The sequence below is a fragment of the Acipenser ruthenus genome, chromosome 4 (genome assembly GCF_902713425.1).
Source record: "Acipenser ruthenus chromosome 4, fAciRut3.2 maternal haplotype, whole genome shotgun sequence".
NCBI classification, from domain to species: domain Eukaryota; kingdom Metazoa; phylum Chordata; class Actinopteri; order Acipenseriformes; family Acipenseridae; genus Acipenser; species Acipenser ruthenus.
Window position 1 is genome coordinate 96,431,323 of NC_081192.1, and position 24,134 is coordinate 96,455,456.

Genomic DNA, 24,134 nt, shown 5'->3' on the forward strand with positions numbered 1-24,134 from the left:
CCTCTCTTTGTCTTTTAAGATATTTTAATTGTACCACAAACCCTTTGTTAAGTCCCATTGTTGACCAGTTGATTTACATTTTCTTATGCAGGCTGAATTTGAATGTATTAACATGAAGAAGAAGCAGAAGAAGAAACACTACAAAAATTCTGGAGTTGTTAGTGTCAAATCTTGCCAGGTGTGTACATGACAGCGGGTTGTTTTCACTTTGTCCTTAATTCCACCCTGGAGTCATTTAAATGAGTGTGTGCTTCAAGTGTGTACAAAGCAGAGAACTAAACAATTGGCTCTGTTATATTTGCAGACTCCTGCACAAACTGGTCATATCTCAGGGTCTGTGGGCTTTACTGTAGTTACTCTTTTTGGTACTGTGGGGAATAACTGGTGATTAAAGACCCCAGACACTATTGATACTGCATGTCCAGGGCAGGAGTACCAGACGCCCTGAATACTTTGCGTAACCTTTGGACAGGAAATAATGTATTTCTTCATGCAGTGTTTCTTATAGATAATGTCTCTTTGTTCTGTCTTTGGTTTTATCATATATAACTGCGTATAACATTTTGCTGAATATTTAAATCACAAGTTCCATAACTGGTTACCGGTTTCTGAATGGTTTGTGTTATTATACTTTCATTATCTTAGCAGTAAACACACAAGATCAATGCAATCTTACAATAAGTTAATGCAAAATGCAAAATAAAATTATAACAATTGTGTTCATGTTGCTTAAGATACCTTAATCTTTTACAGGTTGTGAAGGAGTATACATTCTTAGATTACATCATGGGTGGATGCCAGATTAATTTTACTGTGAGTACCGATTTTCAATAGATGAATATTTAAACCAATGAATTTGCAACTAATAGTTTTTTTTTTTTAACTGAAAAATATAATTTACCATTTGAACAACATTAAAAGCAGCACACTTTCCATAAATGGATACTGCACCATATTACCAGAAAACATCCTTTGTTACAGGATTCAGAGCAAATCGTATTTCTGTTTATTAGGTTGGAATAGATTTCACTGGGTCTAATGGGGACCCTCGGTCACCAGAGTCCCTTCACTACATTAGTCCTCAGGGACTTAATGAATATCTCATGGCCATCTGGTCTGTTGGGTTGGTGATTCAGGATTATGATAGGTAAGTACATACATTACTGTTCTGACATGTACTGTATTTGTAGGTCTTTTTTTCTTTTATTTTGCTCCCTTAATAACGTCACTAAATAGAGCATGTTTAAGGCCTAAGTGTAAATATACACTATTTATATGAAAAATGAGATTAAAGTCTGTTTTCCTTATTCATTATAAGTTTTCCTTTAGCACCCTCTGCTGGAAGTTATCAGGAAATGCTTCCCTTTCGGAAACTGTATTGCTCGTCTTTAACAGTGGTTGATTTACATGTGTTAATGTACTGTGTAGCGTGTATAGTCATTTATTTACGTCTTTTAGCGATTAAAAAAAAAAAAATATATATATATATATATATATATATATATATATATATATATATATATATATATATATATATATATATAATTTGTATACAAATTATTCTTTCAATAGTGACAAAATGTTCCCGGCTTTTGGGTTTGGTGCCCAGATACCACCATCTTGGCAGGTAAATATATGTCATTTTACACTTGCACTGTATTATTTAGTGTTCTATGTTTTATTTGCTGATGTGTATTTACCACTGTGGTCTGTTTGCAGGTATCACATGAGTTTCCATTAAACTTCAATCCAGCCAACCCATTCTGTGCAGGTAGGAGTATAAGATGTGTGCTAATGTGCATTTATTTAAATAATAAAAATAAATAAATAAAAAATTCATAGTGGTTATTAAATTGTTATTTGATGTTAAAATGTGACTGTTTTTACTACACTCTTCCTTAATTTAGCCTTTGTACAATCTACTTCAACTACATTTACTAAAGTTTGCTTTAGTTGTTCAGACATACAGTACAATAAGCTTCTTCCACCACATCACCATGACCAGACTTCCAGCACACCTTGCAGCCTCTTAGACGGATGCCTTGTTAAATTCTCTTTTCTTTCAATCTAGGGATACAGGGAGTAGTGGATGCTTACAGAGTCTGCCTTCCTCAAGTGAAGCTGTATGGACCAACTAATTTCTCTCCAATAATAAACCACGTTGCCAAGTTTGCTTCAGAAGCAGCACAACAGAACTCTGCAGCCAAGGCTGCCACTGTAAGTATCTGCTGTATTGTAGGTATTGCAAACATACCAGCGCATGGGATTATGGGAGACTCATTCTGTGTATTTAAGGTTTTTTACCCTCCTTGTGCGGCTTTTCTACAAACAACAGAGCTCAGCACATTGATGGGTTAGCAGTGGGGACATGGTTTATTAGACACCTTGATGTATTGGTTAGATATGTGTTAGGTAGCGAGGATGTGGCTGCACAAGCATTATTTTAAGTTCTGGCATTCTGTTACTGCACAGTTTATATCATACACCTTTGTTGGTACTTATCATTGTAAGGCACTGTATTCAAAACTACAGTCATTTACTTTTTTTTTTTTTTTTCTACACATAGCAATATTTTGTCCTCCTGATCATTACTGATGGCGTAATAACAGACTTGGATGAAACCAGGAATGCTATTGTAAACGCTTCGAGGCTTCCCATGTCAGTCATCATTGTTGGTGTGGGAGGAGCAGACTTCAGTGCCATGGAGTTTCTGGACGGAGACGACGGGACTCTCAGATCACCCACTGGCCAACCAGCTATCCGAGATATTGTGCAGTTTGTGCCTTTCCGGAAATTCCAAAATGTGAGTACTAAAATAATCACTGAGCTGTCACTGGCTGAAGTTTCATCTACCTTACCGTCTACTTTCTTCTATAGGATCAGGAAAACCCGGTTTACACTGGCTTTTTGCTGGTCTGATATAGTATCTGCGGCAATCATAAGCATAAATCACTAGCCTGTGGCTATTACAAGTAATACATGTCATTTTATTTAAACTTATGATGATGTCTCTGTAAATAAATAATACAAAAACATTTCTTAAGCATATTATACTACGAACACTGTTACCAGACGTTAGACATGCATAAGAATGAACTTTGTTAAGCACACCAGAATTCTACTGAGTCAAAGACACAACGGGGGCAAGGTAAGTAATTTAGCAATTTCTCAGTTCTTTGCCCACAGCATCTTTTTAGAAATATGTAGGGCTACTGCAACAGTATTGCAAACATTTGATTTTAATGCCAAAAACTTTTCACGCCACCCACAAGCGACATGTTTGAAACAATTATTTCAGAATATTTGCGAGCTGCACATTACATCAAAATATGTCCATAGATGATCTTTATGGGTCATGGAAATCATTTGTATTTTTAAAGCTTCAGTTTTCGTTATCTTTGGATGTCATTGCAGGCCCCCAAAGAAGCTCTTGCCCAATGTGTATTGGCAGAAGTGCCTCAGCAAGTGACGACCTATTTCAACATGAACAACCTCCGTCCTCCCAATGACCCTACCCCTGCTGCAAGTTCATGAGGAAGCATGACTCTTATGCCCTGCAGAGCAAACAAACAAATATTCTTAACAAGTATGGCTGTTTTTCTGAGTACAAGTAATACACAACTCATTTCCTTATTACTCGTATTCGGGGGGGTGGGGACAAAAAAATCTATGTAAATAATGCTTTGAATCAGCTACTGGTTCCAATAGGATAGTGACAACTGTCAATCTCAAGTCTGGAGCCAATCCAGTGGGGGACCGAGGAGGGAAATTAGCACGCAGTCTAAGTGGTTGAATTCTTTCATACATACTCTTTCTAAAAACACATTATTTTAAAAGAAAGTTTTTTATTTTATTTTTTAATTCATATTAGGCCCTAGGTTTATTTAACCCTTGTTTAATCCATGTGCTTGTAAAATAACTTTGCACACACACACGCTATTGTACATAGTCAAATTATTATTCTTTATTTTTTTTGATAAAGATATTTTCCACGCCTATTTTTTTCATGAGTTGTGTGCCTTGTTTGAAGGGCAATGCATTGTATTTTCATCTCTTATTTTTCACGACAACGTAGATGCATCTTTTCACAAGTATGTTTTTTGGAAAACGTGTGTGTTTGTGCATTTTTGAGGTTACATATTCAATAAGCACCCATTAACCTAATATTAAAAAAACAAAAAAAAACAAATGACACTCAAATAATAAATAGTATGTCTTGTCTTAGTTTATCTTCTCTGATTTATCTCATCATACTTTACTGTGCACTGAAGTGCACCCCTCCAATCACAACAATAGCTAGTAAAAAAACACAAGTAAATAAATACATCTTGAAGATTTGCAATCTGCTCTAAGTGGTCTCCATTTTAACTGTCTGCATTAATCGCCACACCCATCACAGATACCTCATATAATTTAGTAGTACATGTTAATAAATCTTGCTCAACAAAAGTAAAATTGACACATTAGAACTTGAAAACGATAAACAAAAAAAGTGCAATAAACATTAAAGCACTGTATGGTCCATTTCTGAGTGAAATGCATTTTATGAACGTTGTTAGCCTCGCCCACTTCCGCTGATGTCACCCGAGTCTGAATAAGTATTGTTTTTTGAGTATGATTGCAAGTACTGGGCAGCAGTGTGGAGTAATGGTTAGGGCTCTGGGCTCTTGACCGGAGGGTCGTGGGTTCAATCCCAGGTGGGGGACGCTGCTGCTGTACCCTTGAACAAGGTACTTTACCTAGATTGCTCCAGTAAAAACCCAACTGTATAAATGGGTAATTGTATGTAAAAATAATGTTATATCTTGTAACAATGTAAGTCGTCCTGGATAAGGGTGTCTGCTAAGAAATAAATAAAATAAAGTACTGTAATGGGTTTTTTGCACACACATAATTCATGGTGTAATCCATGTTCAACAATCACAAAACATGCATCCAACTTTGCTGATTAAATCATATTTGTGATAGTTTTAAGATTTAAACTGCATATTTTGTATATTATGTGTTTTAAGTGCCAATTAGTATAGAAAACTACTCTGTAATGCTTAAGGGTGGTTTGTGATTGGATATTCATATCTGCAAACCCTGGACTCAAGTGTTAAATCATTGGGCTGCTTGTATAGTATGCCAATTTCCTAGCATAGTTTACAGAAACAAATGTAAACATCTGTAAAGAAACTAATATGTTAAATAAAGACTACCAGTAATAATATTCAAATATATATTTCAGTAAAGTGTCATGAAAATAAAATCATGTAATAATCTTTCATAAACATTTAATATTGAAGTAACGTGCCATGACTTTCAAGTAAAAGTCTTTCTTGAGACTTTCTCTCCTGCTGAAGCAAACCATGTCATTCAGTTTAAAGGTGTTATGTTCTTTTGTCAAATAAAACAAATTGGTTTGCTTCAATAATTTTGTTCACACACTGTGTTATTTACCAGAATTATTGCAACTAGTTTTAGGTTCACTTAGAAAAATGTAGGTTTCCAAAATCTCTGATGGACAACCAGACTTTGTTGACTGTGCCACCTCCTCAAAAAGAAACGGTTTTTAACCCTGACACTCAATCCATGTATGTTTGGAAAGAGAAAGAGAAGTAAACTTGTGTGGTGATTTATTTCAACTCGTACTGTTTGTACTGTAAATAATCTGTTACACAGGATAATCACTTTTAGGACCAGAAACGGATGACTAATTAAATGCTCTCGTCATTAGTGCAAACATTAGTTTTTATACAGTTGTATTTTTTTTTTTTTTTTTTTTTTTTTTTTTTTTATAGGCCTTTGCCTTTTATTATTATTTATTTCTTAGCAGACGCCCTTATCCAGGGCGACTTACAATTGTTACAAGATATCACATTATACATTATTTCACATTATACAGATATCACGTTATTTTTACATACAATTATCCATTTATACAGTTGGGTTTTTACTGGAGCAATCTAGGTAAAGTACCTTGCTCAAGGGTACAACAGCAGTGTCCCCCACTGGGGATTGAACCCACAACCCTCTGGTCAAGAGTCCAGAGCCCTAACCACTACTCCACACTGCTGCCCAACGAGACAATCAGAATATCTTGACAGGGATGTTATGGAGGTGCTTATTCATTCCTGCATACAGTATCTCACACTTGAGATTTTTACATTCAGCTGCAGGGCCATTAGTGATAGTATTTAGAGGGGCTTATTCTGTCTTTCTGCATGCATTATATATGTATGTCACACTTACAATTCTACATATATCTACCAATTAACCACTTATCTAATAATGATACAAAAGGAGATTATCAGTACACTCACTGGCAGCTTCAACCGTGTAGCTCCTCTTAATGTGACATCACATGTATCCCATATACATTTTGACACATGTATACAATATAGGTTGGTCATAGTGATCTACGTTTTCAATTTGTAGAACATCAGTGTGGCGTATAAACTGATTAGAGCTTTTCATATCTCTTTTTATTAAAGCATTATATAACACGTCCAGTAGACCACATGTGTGGTTGTAAGTTTTCCAAAATGAACTATTTACATTTTCTGTACTACAGTAATTTATACTAACTATTGAGGATGATAACACTGTTTCCAGTTAAGAATGTTTGCTACAAGGGTTGTCGGGACAAAAGAAAACTCCATAAAACACCCACTGGACTATGTTGTATTGTAAGTGTTTGTAATTCAGATGTTATGATAAACTAAGTGAAATTGCCCATCTAATATACTGTATAGTATGCAGTATATACTGTCATTCTTATTAGGTTAAGAGCTGTCCATGTTACATTCCCAGATTATTGTCTATGATCTTGATATGAATTCATCTTGAACAGTCATTTCAATTAGAGTTGCAACATGCAGTACTAAAACATTTCTCCAGTTCTTGTTCATATTGTTACCAATATGAACAGGATTTTATGTCCTATACTGTACTATACAATATGACAGTTCTCAACTCTTTTAGTTATTTGACTATGTAAATAGAACATCTGAATTTGAGACAATCAAGTGAAATAGAAATGTCCAAAAATTACTTATTCCTTTCAGTTTTCATCTGTATTGTATTTGTATTTAGCAGTATGGCTTATAGCTTTTTGTATTGAAAAAATGGGATGGGATTTACTATGTCGGATAAAAACTATGACAAATGAACAATGAGAGCATAATAGTGGCTTTGCTACATTTTATTAAATGTGTAATATGCTTAGGGGCTGTTAAGCCAGACTCTAATATACATTATATACTGTATTGCTGCACATTATTATACATATTACTGCACTTGTTCAAACAAATAAAATCTAATTACAAACTTGTTTTTATCTCATGTGTTGGGAAGTGTATTAATTTGTTAACTTAATAACATTATTTTTGTACCATAATGTAGACATTTTTGCTTTTGGCTAGTTACATGTACACATTTTGGCTTTCACTGTTAATTCAGTTGTGATTTCAGGGACTGTGCAGGGTGAATCATACAATCAGGACAACACAGTCTCACTTCCTGGCTGTGTGAAGTTGATGACATTTGCACATATTAAATGACCTTGAATCACCTTTCCTAAGTTTGCAACAGTAGTCATAAGCTTTTTTCTTAGTTTTTAATGTTTCAGTAAAGTTAATTTCACTTCACGTCCACTTTAAGGACCTCTCCTTCCACTGTAGGTGTCATGCTGATGATGAGTAGTTTGTCTGTGGTGCCTCTTGAGGTGGTAACTTTTGGGTCGGCAGTTGCAGCAGGAGAAGGCTGTTGTATCTTGGGTTGAGGTTTGGGTTGTGGTTGAGGAGTCTAAACATGAGCCTGAGTCTAAAAAAGAAAATAGCACAAGAATGAAAATCAAAATGCCTTCTCTTTTTCTTTTGTAAAGAAAAAAACTAAACAATCTACAACTATGACAAGCAATAAAAAAAGTACTATTCATTTTTTTTTTAATTTCGCAAAATCAGATACATTTTCATGTAAAAAGGACTTGTGTTGAGCAATAAATGTAGACATGTTGTTAGGAGGCCTATATATTTCAAAGGAAAGGCTGGCGGCATCACTACAAGATCAATTTCTATCAACTTCAGTCAAAATTCATTTTTCTTCCATGCTTGGTGACAAAATCTCAAATATGCAGTTAGTTCGTGCCCATTTGAGCACACAGGCCCCTTGGTCAGTAGGACAACAGTCTCTAACCCACAGGAGCACCAGAGGCAATGCAACACTCCCTGTTGAATCCCTGTTATGACGAGTTAGTCACTCACACCTCTGCAGTCTACCAGGTGAGCCACTCAGGGACTGTGGATACTCACTTCAACCATTTAACCATTCCTTCAATTAATTTTTTTTTTTTTTTTTTTTAATTTAGTCGTTGCCAATTAGTTTTTATTATTTTCTCCCCAATTTGAAATGCCCAATTATTTTTAGACTTAGCTCACCGTTACCACCCCTGCGCTGACTCGGGAGGGGCGAAGATGAACACACGCTGTCCTCCGAAGCGAGTGCCGTCAGCCGCCCGCTTCTTTACACTCTGCAGACTCACCATGCAGCCGCCTCAGAGCTACAGCGTCAGAGAACAACGCAGCTCTGGGCAGCTTACAGGCAAGCCCGCAGGCGCCCGGCCAGACTCCAGGGGTCGCTGGTGCGCGGTGAGTCGAGGACACCCTGGCCGACCTAACCCTCCCTCCCCCCGGACGACACTCAGCCAATTGGGTGCCGCCCCCTGGGAGCTCCCGTCCACGGTCGGCTGTGGAATAGCCTGGACTCGAACCGGCGACGTCCAGGCTATAGAGCGCATCCTGCACTCTAGCGAGTGCTTTTACTGGATGCGCCACTCGGGAGCCCCCCATTCCTTCAATTAAAATGAAAGAAGAAAGCACCTTTGCTTGTTCTGCCTTCAATCTGCTCAACAGCCCCCCAGCCCCTTTTGCAGACATGAATGCACGGAAGAGCTTGGGGGTCTCTGGCTTGATGCTGAATAGGGTGGTGAAGCCTTTAGTTCTTTCCTTTGGACCACCATCGTCCTTTTTACCCTTGTCCTTCATTAGTTTCCTTATAAGGGGAAAAAAGGACAATACTTAATTGTTAATCCATGGTTATAATCTTGCAGAACACTTAAATATAGGAGGCTGTGTGGTCCAGTGGTTAAAGAAAAGGGCTTATAACCAGGAGGTCCCCGGTTAAAATCCCACCTCAGCCACTGACTCATTGTGTGACCCTGAGCAAATCACTTGTGCTCCGTCTTTCGGGTGAGACGTATTTGTAAGTGACTCTGCAGCTGATGCATAGTTCACACACCCTAGTCTCTGTAAGTCGCTTTGGATAAAGGCATCTGCTAAATAAACAAATAAATACAATATACTAACTTGATTATTAAGAAATCAGCTTTAGCACTTTCTCCAAATTCAGTATTTGAAAATTTACATGGAACTGAACCCATAGTGGCTAATGGGGATCTGACCCACATTAAATACGGCTTTATATATGTTTTGGTATCTTACTTTCCTTTCCTCGCCAGGACCTTCTGTGAGTCAGGATAGTGCACCAAAATGTCATTGAGCTCTTTTTTATCTAAGATGAACAGGTTTGCAAACCCATGAGCAACAACGTTTGCAGTTCTTCTGTTTCCTCCACTTGCTGCCAGCAGGCTAAAATACAAATTGATACTCTATTACAGTATTTAGTAAAAAATAAATAAATAAATAAATAAAAAACCTTCCTGATAACTGTTTTATGTATTTACACCAGTCCTAATTTGGATACTTTCCAGCAAACTGGGATTATAGGTATTCCAGTAACACTATTTCTGCCAATTACACATCATTCTTTACTGTAGGTGTTAATGAGATAAAAATGTTTTGATTACAATTAATAGCTGGTCCTAAGAATGCCATGCTTATGTAAGGGTGTGGTGTTGTGTGATACACTGCCGTTACAGATTCTGTCCCGTCTGTCTGATGAGGTGAGGATAAAGCTTTAAAACCATGAATTTACAGATGTTATCTATTCATCTACCATCCACTGAGATATTCAAAACATAACAGGATATCTTCTGGGAGCTCTTTCCTGTTATTAAAACAAACACTGCAACAATTCTTAAAGGTTTTAAAAGAAAAATGGGTTTATTCCTCACACAATTTAATATTTATGATCTGTGAAGAAGAATGACACAAATTACCTGATCTCTCCAAACACAGCCCCGGCTCTCAGAGTGACCAGGACGACAGTGCCGTCAGGTCCACCAAGTACCTGAACCTCTCCTTGCTTAATGATGTACATTTCTCTGCCAATTTCTCCCTGCAGACACGGACCATAACATATACCATCAGAACTTCAGTCAGAAAGAAATCTCCCTTTCAACAAGTTAGTCTCCTGCTGTACATTCAAAAACACACAAATGGCTTGGTTGCGATGTGTACCTATTCAAAAGCAGATATTCAGAAAAAACTAAAAAGAAACTGAACAAAGCTTCTGTATGTTCCCCAGTTCCAAGAACAAGTAGCATAGAAATGAAAATACAATTTCTGTCTGTAAAAAATATATATTTTACATCTTGTGCTGTTGTTATATACACATGTGTTTCTATAGCCAGAATCAATAAGGACTATTTCATCAGTGCTTGAAGATAATTTAGACATGCTGAATACTGAACGGAAATATAATTACCTTTTTGCAGACGTAATCTCCTGGTAAATATACAATAGATTTAAGCCTCAGCAACATGTCGCAAATCATCTGATTATCACAGCCCTATGAAGAAAACACATGAAGGAAGAGTGCTACTAAATGAATCAGAGATATTGTTATGACACGACTGGGTAGCATTAGTGGAAAAGATTTCTTCTCCTATGTGTCCCTGAACATTATGAAACCCAACATTATGGTTTGTTTCATTCCGGATTCATAAATGAAATGGATACAGTGGCTGAGTTGAGATATCAAGAGGAAATGGTTGATATCACAGTTAATGTTACAGAACTGCACGTAAAAAAAAAAGAATTGAACTCACTTTAAAAAGCTCAACATTGCTGACGATGGAGAAGTTCACATCTACTGCAATAGCCAGCTGCATACTTACTGGCAACTCTTCCAGTAATTCAGACTCATCTGAAGAAACAGGAAGCAGTTTAATAACAACTTCAAAAGGCAATTGCAAGCCTCTGCTTTTTTTTAAATATGATCTTTACTTTTTAATACAAGCTCACAAGTTATCTCAGCTTTAATATCTAGTCTCAAAGGTTCAAATTGACATCATCATAGTTTGTCCAGAAATGACAGAATTGACATCATGAGCACAGAACACACAGAATTTCTTGTTTTGTTCTGATTTGTTCCAGCTATAAATTAGATTGTTGGATTACGCACAGCCTGGTCCTGAAGATGTAGGGAGTAGTGCTATGCAGTACTACATCAGCCAGACGCTGCTCTCCAATTGTTTTCTATGGAGGTCAGACACGTAAGCTAAATAACTTTTTGAAAGTTGTACAAAAGTGATAATGGCACTGCTCTGGTGTGTTTATTTAATCACGGAATTCCACTTGCTTATCTCTTACTTGTAACTAATAATGTATTTTCAGACCATATGACTATACGTTTATTTTTCAAGGTGATACGTAATCAATACAAAAAATATCAATACTATCACATAAAAATATAGTCTATAGACCCTGGAAATGAAGGAAACTTGAACATGAAAGGAATGATGTACCAGCACATGTAAATCTGTTTTAAGGGACAAGAGTACAGCATGTCATTTTAAATCTTGAGTAGTGCATTATATGCGGTTAATAGAACACGCTGCTATTGTTCAATACAGGATTTCTAAGGGTAATGCAGATGAATCATTTCTATTGCTATGCTGCACTCTAGTGGTGTACACTGAAAAAAAATGCAAAGCTATGAGAATATTAGTAAGGTATAAGCATTTAGATGCAAGAGTCTGCTAAATAATATTTGTACAATGTCTGCCAAACAATTGACTGCACTTTGTATTGTAATAGGATTAAGAAAAGGAAAAAAGTGAAAGCAGTAAACAAATTCACTAATTATCCAAGATAGACTGTACATACCCAGCATGCCTTGGGATGCCCAGGTGTAGTTATACCAGGTGCGCACTCTGTTCTGTACAAGCTTGGTTATCTTATAAGTGTTCATGTAAGCCACAGTATTATCCATTGAACTCCGAAAGTAAGTTTGTCCTGCAGTGGCTGCCCCAATAACATCTCTCATCTACAAAACACACCAGTTGCGATCATACCAAGGCCAGTACATGTAAAATAATAGGAAGTTATTTGGAACAACCCCACCACCATCAAACAAAGGTGATCACAGTATTTCCCTGTAAACCCAAACACTGTTATTAAGTTGCTAATGTGGCCCTTTACAAATACATTTTACCAATTGTAACATGGGAAGCTGGAAATCAGTATGAACTGAATTAAACCCTTTAATTGCACTCTAAATCCTACAAAGTGTGAATATAGGGTCATGATGTAATGCCCATGTTTGTTTTGGAGTTAAATGTCACAACACAAATATGATAATGCAATTCTGTGTGTATTTAGTGCTCTTCTGTAGGGCTCATTGAGACTAGACGTAGGTAAGCCTGCTTGCTCCAACAGACAACTACAGATTTACTAGAAACGAAAGGGGAGGGGGGAGGGGGGAGGCAGGGAGAGGGTTGTTTATCGACCTGGGTATACTGTGCAACACAGGAAATCTGCTATGCTAAAAAATATCATCGAATGAATTCACTGGCATTTAGAGGTGATTCATTACATTTTTTTTATTTACCTGACCAATCAAGCTGGAGAATACAAAGACACCTGAGAAATAATTTAACAACTGAAATACGATCTCAAATACAGTCACTGGCTCTGGAAGACCACCAATAGTAATCAGAGTACGGACTGCAAAATAGTAACATCTCAGGTACCTGAGGATACAGAATTCATAGGCTAATACTACAACAACAACATCATCATCATCATCATCATCATCATCATCATCATCATCATCATCATCATCATCATCATCATCATCATCATCATCATCATCATCATCATCATCATCATCATCATCATCATCATCATCATCATCATCATCATCATCATCATCATCATCATGTGTGCCATGCAGTGGCCTGAAATCTAGTCTCCTGAAACCAAGTACCAAACCACAAAGTGGCTTTGTGTTCCCTCATCTTAAGTCACTGTAAATTCATAGACAGTAATGGCAGGCAAGAGACTTTCATAAATAGTATCCAGACAGGCCAAAACCCAAACCCCAAAGTCCTGTGTAGATATACTGTGTAGGTACAAGATGTCATGTGCAGTTACAATGTTCAGTGCAAATGAGCATGGGTTTATCTGCATTGTTTGTAATGATTGATGTGTTCACACAAGGTACATGGGATTACCCTACTGAATGTCAATGAGAAACTGCACTGCAGATATATCATTGACAGAAAAAACAAAAATGCAAGAAAGCAAAAAAAAATCCAAAGAAACAGGTTAGACATTATACCTGGCCAAGAACTGTTGAAAGAAAGAATGCTCCAAAAAAATAGTTTGTCATCTGAAAAATGATTTCAAACTGGGTGGTGGGGTATGGAAGCTCAGCAATCATCAGCAGGGCTTTCTCCGCATAGAGGAAACAATGCAAGTAACTAAAAGAGTAAAAAACAAAAAGACTAAAAAAGATAGCAAATTGTTCAAAAAGGACAAACTTCCGTCCACCTCCATAAAGAAGAGACACAGTAAACATGTTAAACCCTCTTATGTTCTTGCAGCATTTTTACCCTATTTTACCTTTGTGCAATGTCTTGCATAATACACAAGGCAGCAGTTTTACTGTGTGCTCATGAATGTTACAGCATTACTTTTTGTTACTTAACATTACCAGTTAGTATTTCCGTTTTGAAAAAAAAAGTTCAAATTCAGCACTGCAGAACAGTGAATCTTGCCCAGAGTTTGCTATCACTGTGTGGTAAATGAACTGTTTTGTATATTATTTGACCAACTCATATTAGGTGCTGTATTAACTTTAATAGAGTAAAACAAAAGTACGCTCATTGAAAAGGCAGAATCGAATGTGATTATGTAAAGTGAAAAAAAACGTACTTGTTTCCTTCTCCATCGTAAACCCATTTGGTGCTGCCAATACCTTCATATTCAGAGGCCCAGTAGTATAAACATGCATTAATGTGAAGGATAAACAGCAGATATCCTGTTGTTCGGAAGACTCTGCAAAAAATAAATACACACACATAGCCACAGGCTTCCATAACATTAACTTCCCCTTAAACCTCCCCAGGCAACCTCCGTTTCAACTCTGCCTGGCACTGCAGGCATGCAAGCTCATGTTTTCCACCTGCCAAGGATCGATATGGCAACATGCTGGCACAACAGGCCACTGCGCTCACCTGCCATTGTCAGGTCATCCCTATACCTCAGCGGGAGGCACCTTTCCACATGGCTAATCAGGGGTAGGAATGAGGGAATAGATAGATAGATAGATAGATAGATAGATAGATAGATAGATAACAAAGCAAATAAAGCATGATAACAGAAAAAAAGTGCTTTTGGAAAATCATACCTGTAAATGTATGCTTTTGATAAAATAGCTTCTAGTCGTTCATTAAATTCAAAGAATGACTCATACTGAGAATGAAAGAAAAAACAAAACAACTAAAACCATTGATTGTTCATAGATTCCTGATTCACACTTATCTGTGTTATAAATGTAGATATATGATTCAAGTTTACATTACACCATGTTTTTCATGGTTTATCCAACTATTCATATTGTAAAACCATACCACAACCAACCATTAACTAGTAATGACTTTACTACAATGTTTCCAGCAGTATGACCTTGTATCAGGACGACATATTGTCATTGAATTAACTACATTGAGCATATAGCTGACTCCAGGTCCATTACTGGGTGATTACATAGTTGAAATCACATACAAGAGCAGTGTCAATGAACTACTTACCCTTATTAAAATTTACCGTAGTACAGGCATAGCAAAGTGTGATTAAGCATAGTGAAAGCTTGGTAAAACATAGGTAAGACTTGTAAAGAATAGCGAGGGATAGCAAAGCATATTAATAAACATGGCAAACCAGGGTAAACTTTGGTAAATGCATAGCATAACTATTGTACATAGCTTGTTTAGCTCAATCATAGCTGATTGTTTTTTTAAATAATAATAATAATAATAATAATAATAATAATAATAATAATAATAATAATAATAATAATTACCTTCATTAAACGGTTTGCTCTAAACACTGATTTAATCCCAAACTTTAAGTAAAGCACCTCAAATGGCAGGAGACAGATCAAATCAAGCTGTGGAAAAGTAAAATAGACTTTTAAACTTAAAAAAATAAAAATAAATAAAAATAAGAATGACTCCCTCAAAAGTTCAAAATGCTTGTCCTGGATCATGCACTTACCCTAAATCTTAAGGAGGCTCTGTAATGTTTCTTAATTTCTGCCCTATCATACTGGGAAAAAATGAACAAGGAACATTATTTTTAGCAGCACTCAAAGGTGATGTTAATATATATATATATATATATATATATATATATATATATATATATATATATATATATATATATATATATATATGGCAGCTGGCTCTTTGAGCTCTTATATATATATTCATTAATTCAATTACATTTCTTATTGGTTCGCACAATTGGTATTTGAGTTGACATTATGAGTTTAGATAAGGATATTTTTAATTGTGAAACTGTGGCTGTTGTTAGGAATGCTGTGTGGTGAATGTATATTTGCTGGGTGTTATATTTAACAACAATCCCATTGGTTTCAATACCCTTGGTACTATCAGTAGTGTTTTGGGGTATTAACAAGAACTTTTCAGCAATACTTAGATGCTACAGCTATTTATTCTTGTAAAATGATCAGATATAAACTTACAATGATATCTCCACCCTTTACAAACTGCAGCCGAGGCTGAAACACCAACATATCCACCAGGTAAATGAGGTCACATAAGAAGTCCATCATGAACCAGTAGAGGTTGTTCTCTGGAGTCTGGTAAGGGAAAGCCCAGCGCATTGGGATGAACCAGCAGTTCCAGTTAAAAGCCAGAGTCACAAAAAACAGCCACAATATATATCTGCGGTCTGGGAAGGAAAAAAAAAAATTCAGTTGACAAAACACAACCTAAGTAGTAGTGGTGTCTTCAGTGTTCACTGTGTGTATATTAGTTAGCAAAATACTATTCAGCGTTTCTCTACAGCTGTTTAAATTACCTGTGCATCCATCTAAACTGTCAGGTAGCCTACACTTTTTCAGCTTTTCTTTAAGCGGTTTTGTCTTGAATTTACAGCAGAGCATGTCACAGTAATGCTCCTCCTCCGGAATGGCTTCTTCTGCCTTTGCCTCATCCTTCTTCTCATCCTTTTTCTCATCCTTCTTTTCATCCTTCTTTGGGCGCTTCTTTTTGATAGGAGCTAAGGAGAGGTACAATGGTAAAATTATTACACACAAAGAACAAATAAGACTGTTTTGTACAGCACAAAAAGAAAATGAATATGCTAGTATGTGAACAGCTCATTTGCTTCCAGTTGTATTGGTTCCCATCAATGTCAAGTGAGCCAGTCTAATTAGAACATGATTGTAGACCATTGTTTAATCTACAATATGCCTAAATAGAGCAACTTGGCACCATCACAAGGACACTAAACTGTGAATCCCTTCCACTCAACATTTTTTTCATCAACACAATAACATTTAAACAAAAGGTTATAATTGCAATAGTGACCACAAGTTTCCTCTGAAAAAAATGTATCTTAATAAAATGTTATAGTGTTAGAAAGTCCCCTGCAGTGCTCTGATTAAAGTGAGTGGTGCATTGTGGGAACAGAGTAGCTGCACTGTTGCAGGAGTGAGCATGATCTGGACGCACTGCAATTTTTAGAAGGGATTTTGTTTTCTCCTGGCGACACTCCAGAGTAAATGTTGAGAAATGCATTGTCCTGTTGACTTATGACCTCTTTTGTGTGATTAGTGTGTGATTAAAATTTTTAAAAAAGGCGGCAATATATTTCAAAATATAATGCTGCAATAAGGATAACACAGAATACAGTAACGGTATGTAATACAGCATTGTCATTAAGCTATGTCCTTAGGTTAATTAAGTATAAGCTGCTTCCAACCAGAGCTCTGAGTGGATTATATAGGAATTTTGTTTGACAAAACACAGAAGGGGCCAAATGACTTTCTAAGTCATAATATAGGCGTCAACTACTATACTAAACTGAAATTCCTCTTTGAAAGACACTTACAAACAGGAGGACTCGGCTCAGGGGAGGATGCATCTTTATCAAGCAGTTTCTCCTTGAAAAGGTCTGTCCTCTGCCTCAAACGCTTCACTATGTCCTGAAGCTGGGTATCCGCAAACTCACTGACAACGGTCTCTACAGGATCTTCTTGACTTGAAACAATTAAAATAAAATACAATCACACATCCTAGTCACTGCAGGGGTTATCAGACCTTGGAGAATGTTGAGCCCTAATCAATTGTTTCTGTTGAGCATCTAGATTTTGTTTTAGCAGTTCTTGTGACTCCAGCTTTCCTCTTAGTCACTGGGTGGGTTCAACCACTAAAAGACAGAAAGACACAGGAACCGATGTTGAGATTTCCCAGGATTTATTTTTTGTAGCACACAGGAAAAGCCACAAGCTGTTACCAACAATGGTATTAGCCAGGCAGGCAATATGCAACAGTGTATAAAAACAGAAATACAAAAAAAATGCAAAAATAAACACTGTGAACAAAAGGTGCCATGAACACGGCAGTGCGCTGCTCCCACTATAAAGGAGGTCCCACTGACACAACTCCTATAGGTTTGTTGGGATTTTTAAAAATCCCAAAGGTAGTCCCTGTCCCTCCTGAAAAACACGGTGGTCAGATGTGAAGTATGTTTTTAGTTTTTGCCTTTCACAAAAGAAGGGTCTGTCCTGCCCCACGGCACAAACATTTTTTTTCTGGTTCTCGGCAGGTTGTGGGGGTGTCAGCGGTTCCTTTTTATAGTCGGGCACTCCACCTGGACAAGCCCACCTGTTGGTTAGGGACCTGCAGCTGGTCAATCTCCAGCTGTTTTTCCCCACAACCAAACACAGCAGATAGCAAGTTCCAGGCAGATAGCAAGCAAACATGTGCATGCGTCCGAGAAGCCAGTGACGAGATGCTGTCCCCATCCCAGTCACAAATACTGCCAATCCAATAATCTTTGAACTCCTTTTGGAATCAGGCATAGATCAGACATGGTAAGTCTAAACTACTTAAAATAAAAATAAATAAATAAAGATTATGTTCTATAACTGGATAGCTGTAATAATTCCACTGGTTACATTTTCATATCAAAATCCAATAGGAATGTCTCTTTATGGTTACACCCAGAGTGGCTTCCTGTAACCCCCCCCCCCCATGGTATCTTTTAACATCGTTGCTTAGAACTCACAGATCGAGGGTTAGACACCCAATTGGCAATGTAAACAGGCCTACGCCTCTCTCATTGCTTATTGATCCCATCCCTCTTCTTACTTTTTCATGTGCTTCCCTGTAGCATCCACCTGTCCGGGCTACAATCAGACATCCTGGGCTCTGTAACCTATCGACGCCTGATTCTGCTTGGTTATACTCAGGGATCATATTCTACACAGTTTGTCAGCTCCTTTTGACACATCTCAATCAGCTCCAGCTCTCTAGCCTCTGTTGACACTCTCTTTATCCTATTTCTTGCTCCACAGACCTGGAAAGACTAATGCAGACTAGATAGAGTACAGAGCACTTACACTGCTGGAGCATCCTGCCCATTGTTTGCAGGTTCATCCGGTTTTACAGGCTCTGCCTGTGGCTGGGGAGCAGCTTCTGGGGCACGGGCAGGATCAGCGGCTGCAAGGAAATCATGTGTAGTTACATCTCAAGCCACAAAGAAGACTGAAGTATTCAGACATTGAAAAGATGACAGAGAGAAAATGTTTTCTTGATAAAGAATTATGAAAAATACAGCAACCTTAAATTAATTTAATCCGAATATGACAGTACTGTAGGAAGAAGAAATGAAATATTCTTAATCTGCAAATTGCAGGAACAAAATTGTATATTAAATGTATTACAAAATAAAAAAAAAAGGTTAATGATCATATTATTTTTAGCAATATGAGAAATGAGGGAGGAATGTTTGTGAACTTCTTCTTCGCTATTATTATTAATAAGGTTAGCCCTTACTGGATATGGGAACATTTGCTTATAGGTGAGTATGGACTGAAAACATGACAGCACCTTTTCTCACAGTAGCATTTTACAATCCTTGAATACAATAGTAGATGTCCTGAATACAAATTTGGCAGCATTTCTTGGTTGAACTTAAATACTGACCTGGCTGCTGTGGATTTGCTGGTGTTGGTTCAGCCTCTTTCTTTGGTTCATCTTCTTTTTCTTTAGCTTCCTTTTTAGAGGACAAAAGCACAGAATGGGATACATTAGCTTTAATGTACTTATATGCAGTTATCTTGTGACTGCAATACAATAGTTATACTTGAGTAATGTAAGGAGGGTTCAATACTTCTAGTAAATGTGATTTTTATAACATATAAGATTTACTGGCACAGGTCCTTCTGTATTAAGTCAACACATGGGTGCAAGGTCCCCTCTTTAGAATTACGCTTTATTACTCATAGTATTGAGAAACAAACCCATTATATGTGAGTTGAGGATTTTTCCTTGGTTTGATTTAATAAAATGCAATATAGGATAAAGTTAAATCCTGGACAATAGGGCAATACACATTTTTTCAGTCAACAAATTCAGTCTACATAAATAGGAAAATGTTCGATAGACTGTGAAGTTCTGAACAAGAGGGAATCTACAAGTTTTAGAAAATTATTGTATTTAAAATCCTACCAAGATGCTGTGTCCAAGCTAATACGCAGAATTCCTATTGTATTGCACTAGGATTAAGTACCTTTCGTAATGGCCTCTATCCTGATTCAGGCCTTACATCCCTTACAGTAGGACAAATACTGTTTTATTGTATCGGTAATCAAATACATGTGTCTTTCTTTCAATAAAGTGTACTAGAAAGAAAAAAAGAAACCTGCAATTATATATGGAACCTATAAAAACTATATATTTACAGCAAATTAGGAATGGAAATATTTATATGTATCCAAATTAAGACTTTAGGAAATAATGCTGGAACTGACCACATCACCCCTGTTTTAAAGGTCTTTCCTTAGCTAGGTTGTATATTTATTTACAAAAACAAAATACAGTCCAAAACTATTGTTTAATGTGAGTGTTCAATTACAGTACATTTTTACATGCCGTGTACCAAATCCTACATATATAGTTTGGAGTGAGAATGTATACTGAAAACAATATCCACCACAGGTATCACTCTTTTATATGAAGCCTATTATATAACAATGAGGTCTGAACATCACAATTTAAAGACAACACAACCCATTTTCTGTTTCTCAAAGGCTTCATTAAAAATGCAGCTTGTTTGTCAGCATGAACTCCAATACAGAGTACAGTTTACCTCTTTTGAAAGCTCTGTTCTTTCTGGAGCTGGTGATGCTTGTGGCGCAGGATTCTCGGGAGCCATTGGTTCATCTTCTTGTTGAGGTGTTACTTTGCCAAAACCTGATTTTAGTTTACTAAACATGTTTGAATGGGGAGGTTACAGTGGTTCCTGTCCTAAAAGAACAAACCCCATATGTTGCTCTTCTCCTGCGCGCTCCTTAAACACATGCTGTGGTGAGTTTGATGTAATTAGCTTTTAGTCTGGTTAATACCTCTGTGGAACTCCCACTTAAAGATCTATTCTAGTGCAGAGAGCTAATTTTATCAGCATTTGTTTTTATCTGAAATCGCCTGCCTGCTTAAAGGTTTAAAATTGCACTTTGTTTGATCTTCTTTGATGGACCCCATACATTTTGTTTTTTTGTTATTGAAATATTATTCTACCATGCAAATGAAAGTTACACAGAAGCATTATAAAGTATGTGACACGGGAGAATGTCTTCTTGGACCGTGCCGTTATCTTTATCTTCTGCTGTTCTCACAAAGATCACTTAGTTAATTGAAGTTCGGAATCTGCTGCTAAGTAAGAAGATTAATGTTCCTGCAGCAGCCTGGGAAACAGTATCCTTTTAGCTTCTTACAGTCTTCTTACATTTGCTTGCTAATTTTTTTGTGGATGCATTCAACACACATCTTTGCATACTTCACTTGCACCATTGCATTGGTTTAATATGAAAATGAAGGTAAACTGCACAGATTCAGAAATGAGCAATTCATGGCATGGTTTGGTATAGCAACCTAAATATATATATATATATATATATATATATATATATATATATATATATATATATATATATATATATATATATATATATTGTATGTTAGACAACTTAAATATATTGATTGCAATATGACAATGGAACATTAAAAACAAAAACAAAAAATGCATTTCATAATTTAACCAGGAAGTCTCATTTTGAAAAGGTCATGGAAGCATTACTGATATCAAATATCGCATTAAACATGTACATAAATAAACAATAACTTAGCACTTGTGACATAACATTGGCACGGTGTTACTTCAATGCATCCCAAACACAAGTTTTAAAATGTTTCTATGTTCATGGTAATTGGTAATCAAAATACCATTCTCCTATCTGCATGTGAAATCTAGGTATGTTAAAAGTATCCTGAGATTGCAAGGTACAGCCAGTATGTAGGTTATTAATTAGCAATGCACTCAAATAAGATGGAGCAAGACCCTTTCTTTAGATACAAAGCATTACAAAAGAAAGAGGCTACCTGCATTAATAGTAACTATCCCAAACAAGCATGCTGCAAGGAATGGCAAGTCAGTGGAGAACAGGCCAACATAAATCTTACACCAGGTGTAGTATCTCGAACATGACCTACATATGGAGAATGTGTACCTACCAGGCAAGTGGTGCCAAAGATATAGTCTTCAAAAGCTCATCCAGCACCACAAGGAAGCATGTCAACAAGGCCAACATTCACAGCACTTCTTTTAAAAATAAAAATAGTATGTTTTAAACTTCTACCCTGTTTGGTCACATGGTGATGTAATCTTTAGCACATCTCGGTGAAAACGTGACACAACCTCCTGGAGAACCTGAACTGTATACATCTGCAATAACTCCAAAATTATGTTAATACCTGTTTTTTTAACACAAGTTTACAACCTTTATTGTAGAAATACTTTTGTGCCATTGCAATGTTATGCAAACCGAAGTCATGTGGGTTGTTTCTTCGTAGGATTACGTGTCATGCATGTATAAAGAATGGCATTGTGACGCCACAGTATCTGGTCTGTTGCCATAGTGAGAGACGCTGTGCAAACTACATTTCCAAGGTAAACACTTTTCGCGGGGGGGGGGGGGGGGGGTTACCGTTCTGTCAAGTTAAGGGAAGTCAGACGAGTCCAGTTCTCGAGGATCGTTTCATTAATTTGAAAATGTCTTTGGCTGCTGTTCAATCAAGTCGTTCACTTCAGAAAACTCGTAAGTTAATACACTTAATAATAATAATAATAATAATAATAATAATAATAATAATAATAATAATGAATACATATGTATTTTACTGTGCATGTGTATTTCTGCTTGTAGAAGTTATTTTACATTCTAACCCGTTTCGTTTTATCTGCAGCGCAGAATTTCTTTTCTGTACATCAACATTTTGCTTAACCTTTGGGCTGCCTGGTTACCCAATGTAACATTAGGTAGTCCAAGATTACTTATAATCAGCGTCTGTGAAAGTACCATTAAAAAAGTATAACTTTAATCTTAGATTACAGTGGTTGCCATACACATACAAGCATGGCGAATCACAGATAAATTATGGTTAAAGGTGGTAAATGCATAGTAAAAACATGGCAAACGCATAGTAAACTGCAAAATGATCATGGACATCCCCAACATCCATAATGACAAACTACCCTTTTATTGTTTATGTGCCAAGGGTAGACTGTACTTGCTTTACCCAAGAAATAAAAGGAAAAAAAATAGGATTGTACAATCAATTCTCTCTCTCTCTCTCTCTCTCTCTCTCTCTCTATATATATATATATATATAATATAATATATAGTTGAAGACATCACCATTGGGATCACAGTGCTATGTAACAAATTCTGCTTGGAAACAAAGGGAATGAAACAAAAGAACTTTGGAACCACTTGGAACGAACATTCTATTCTGACATAATCATGACATCATCCAGAGAATTGAAAAATAACAAGTTCACTGCGCTGTTTTTACTTTTCTTTCTACACAGCTGAAGGGCTTTTGTACCAGACTTCTTGAAATAAACGATTTCTTTAATCATTTAAAGCTTTTTTGTGTACCCCCCCCCCCCCCCCCCCCCAAAAAAAAAAGCATTTTTGTACACTACAGTTATACCTCCTTTCAATATATTCTGGATATAAAACAAAATTATATATATATATATATATATATATATATATATATATATATATATATATTTAAAACCCTTTTTTTAACTTGAAAATGTGTTATTAACCCTTTCATCTTTTTTTGTTTCACTTCACAGAAATACAGCCTTTCATAGGGATAGACTATTGTCAGCTAGAAACAGCATGTCAAATTAATGGGCTCCAAAACAAGTAAGGATAAGTTTTAGTTGTCTTTTAAAAGAACCTGCAACGTGGCATCCCGTGGTAACTGTGCAGCAGAGTCGTAAAGCACAGTGAAGTAATATTAATATAATATAATATTAATATACTGCGGCAGACGTGAATCATATGGTTAATAATGGGTGAAAAAGCCTTTTCTACAGTAATTTCTAGTTTGGTGTGCATTTTTGCTAGATTGTACTATATTCCATGTGTTCCATACTGAGCTACATGGGTATCTTGTGTTACCACGTGTGCCACAGATTAAGATTTTATTTTTCACTTTTCTTTTCTTTAGACACAACCCCCACACCACAGACGAGGCTCATGATTTGTTCATGAATGCCTATCCTAACATTTTTCTCAAACCTAAAATGAAACTGCCACGGATCCCTATCATGGAAAAGAAAACGTAAGAACTGTAA

The 24,134-nt window shown here is 36.5% G+C and overlaps 3 protein-coding genes across 5 annotated transcripts in view; 2 read left to right on the plus strand and 1 right to left on the minus strand.

The window, feature by feature from the left end:
- The window catches only part of LOC117399563 (copine-3-like), a 21,642-nt gene extending 14,321 nt beyond the window's left edge, over positions 1–7,321 (plus strand). The window contains exons 9-16 of the mRNA XM_033998837.3: positions 92–178; positions 754–813; positions 1,014–1,147; positions 1,573–1,627; positions 1,720–1,771; positions 2,072–2,217; positions 2,567–2,803; positions 3,415–7,321. Coding sequence (XP_033854728.3) covers positions 92–178; positions 754–813; positions 1,014–1,147; positions 1,573–1,627; positions 1,720–1,771; positions 2,072–2,217; positions 2,567–2,803; positions 3,415–3,534 — 891 coding nt within the window. The 3' untranslated portion in view covers positions 3,535–7,321. The remainder of the gene's footprint in view (positions 1–91; positions 179–753; positions 814–1,013; positions 1,148–1,572; positions 1,628–1,719; positions 1,772–2,071; positions 2,218–2,566; positions 2,804–3,414) is intronic.
- Positions 7,322–7,477: 156 nt separating this feature from the next.
- On the minus strand, positions 7,478–21,073 carry LOC117399561 (cyclic nucleotide-gated cation channel beta-3). Its single transcript, XM_059023126.1, has 18 exons — positions 20,574–21,073; positions 19,409–19,478; positions 18,823–18,922; positions 17,310–17,458; positions 16,275–16,475; positions 15,937–16,145; positions 15,447–15,497; positions 15,253–15,339; positions 14,578–14,642; positions 14,103–14,225; positions 12,775–12,916; positions 12,051–12,210; positions 10,991–11,088; positions 10,648–10,731; positions 10,160–10,278; positions 9,483–9,629; positions 8,862–9,033; positions 7,478–7,806 (listed from the first exon to the last, which is right to left on the minus strand). Exons 1-18 carry the CDS (start codon positions 20,697–20,699, stop codon positions 7,789–7,791), a joined length of 2,121 nt encoding a protein of 706 aa, XP_058879109.1. The 5' UTR covers positions 20,700–21,073; the 3' UTR covers positions 7,478–7,788.
- Positions 21,074–22,474: 1,401 nt separating this feature from the next.
- The window catches only part of cnbd1 (cyclic nucleotide binding domain containing 1), a 70,289-nt gene continuing 68,629 nt past the window's right edge, over positions 22,475–24,134 (plus strand). For all 3 annotated transcript variants that reach the window (XM_033998889.3, XM_033998890.3, XM_033998888.3), the window contains exons 1-3: positions 22,475–22,578; positions 23,628–23,700; positions 24,008–24,121. In XM_033998889.3, the coding sequence (XP_033854780.2) occupies positions 22,533–22,578; positions 23,628–23,700; positions 24,008–24,121 (233 nt within the window). In that variant the 5' untranslated portion in view covers positions 22,475–22,532. The remainder of the gene's footprint in view (positions 22,579–23,627; positions 23,701–24,007; positions 24,122–24,134) is intronic.

Excerpts from the sequence above, each read along its gene's own strand:
- LOC117399561 (XM_059023126.1), bottom strand. The coding sequence starts at position 20,699 with ATGTTTAGTAAACTAAAATCAGGTTTTGGCAAAGTAACACCTCAACAA. Across the intron at positions 14,643-15,252 it reads GAGCAAACCGTTTAATGAAG|TATGAGTCATTCTTTGAATT; the intron begins GTAATTATTATT and ends TTTCATTCTCAG. Across the intron at positions 12,211-12,774 it reads TCTCCAGCTTGATTGGTCAG|ATGAGAGATGTTATTGGGGC; the intron begins GTAAATAAAAAA and ends TGTGTTTTGTAG.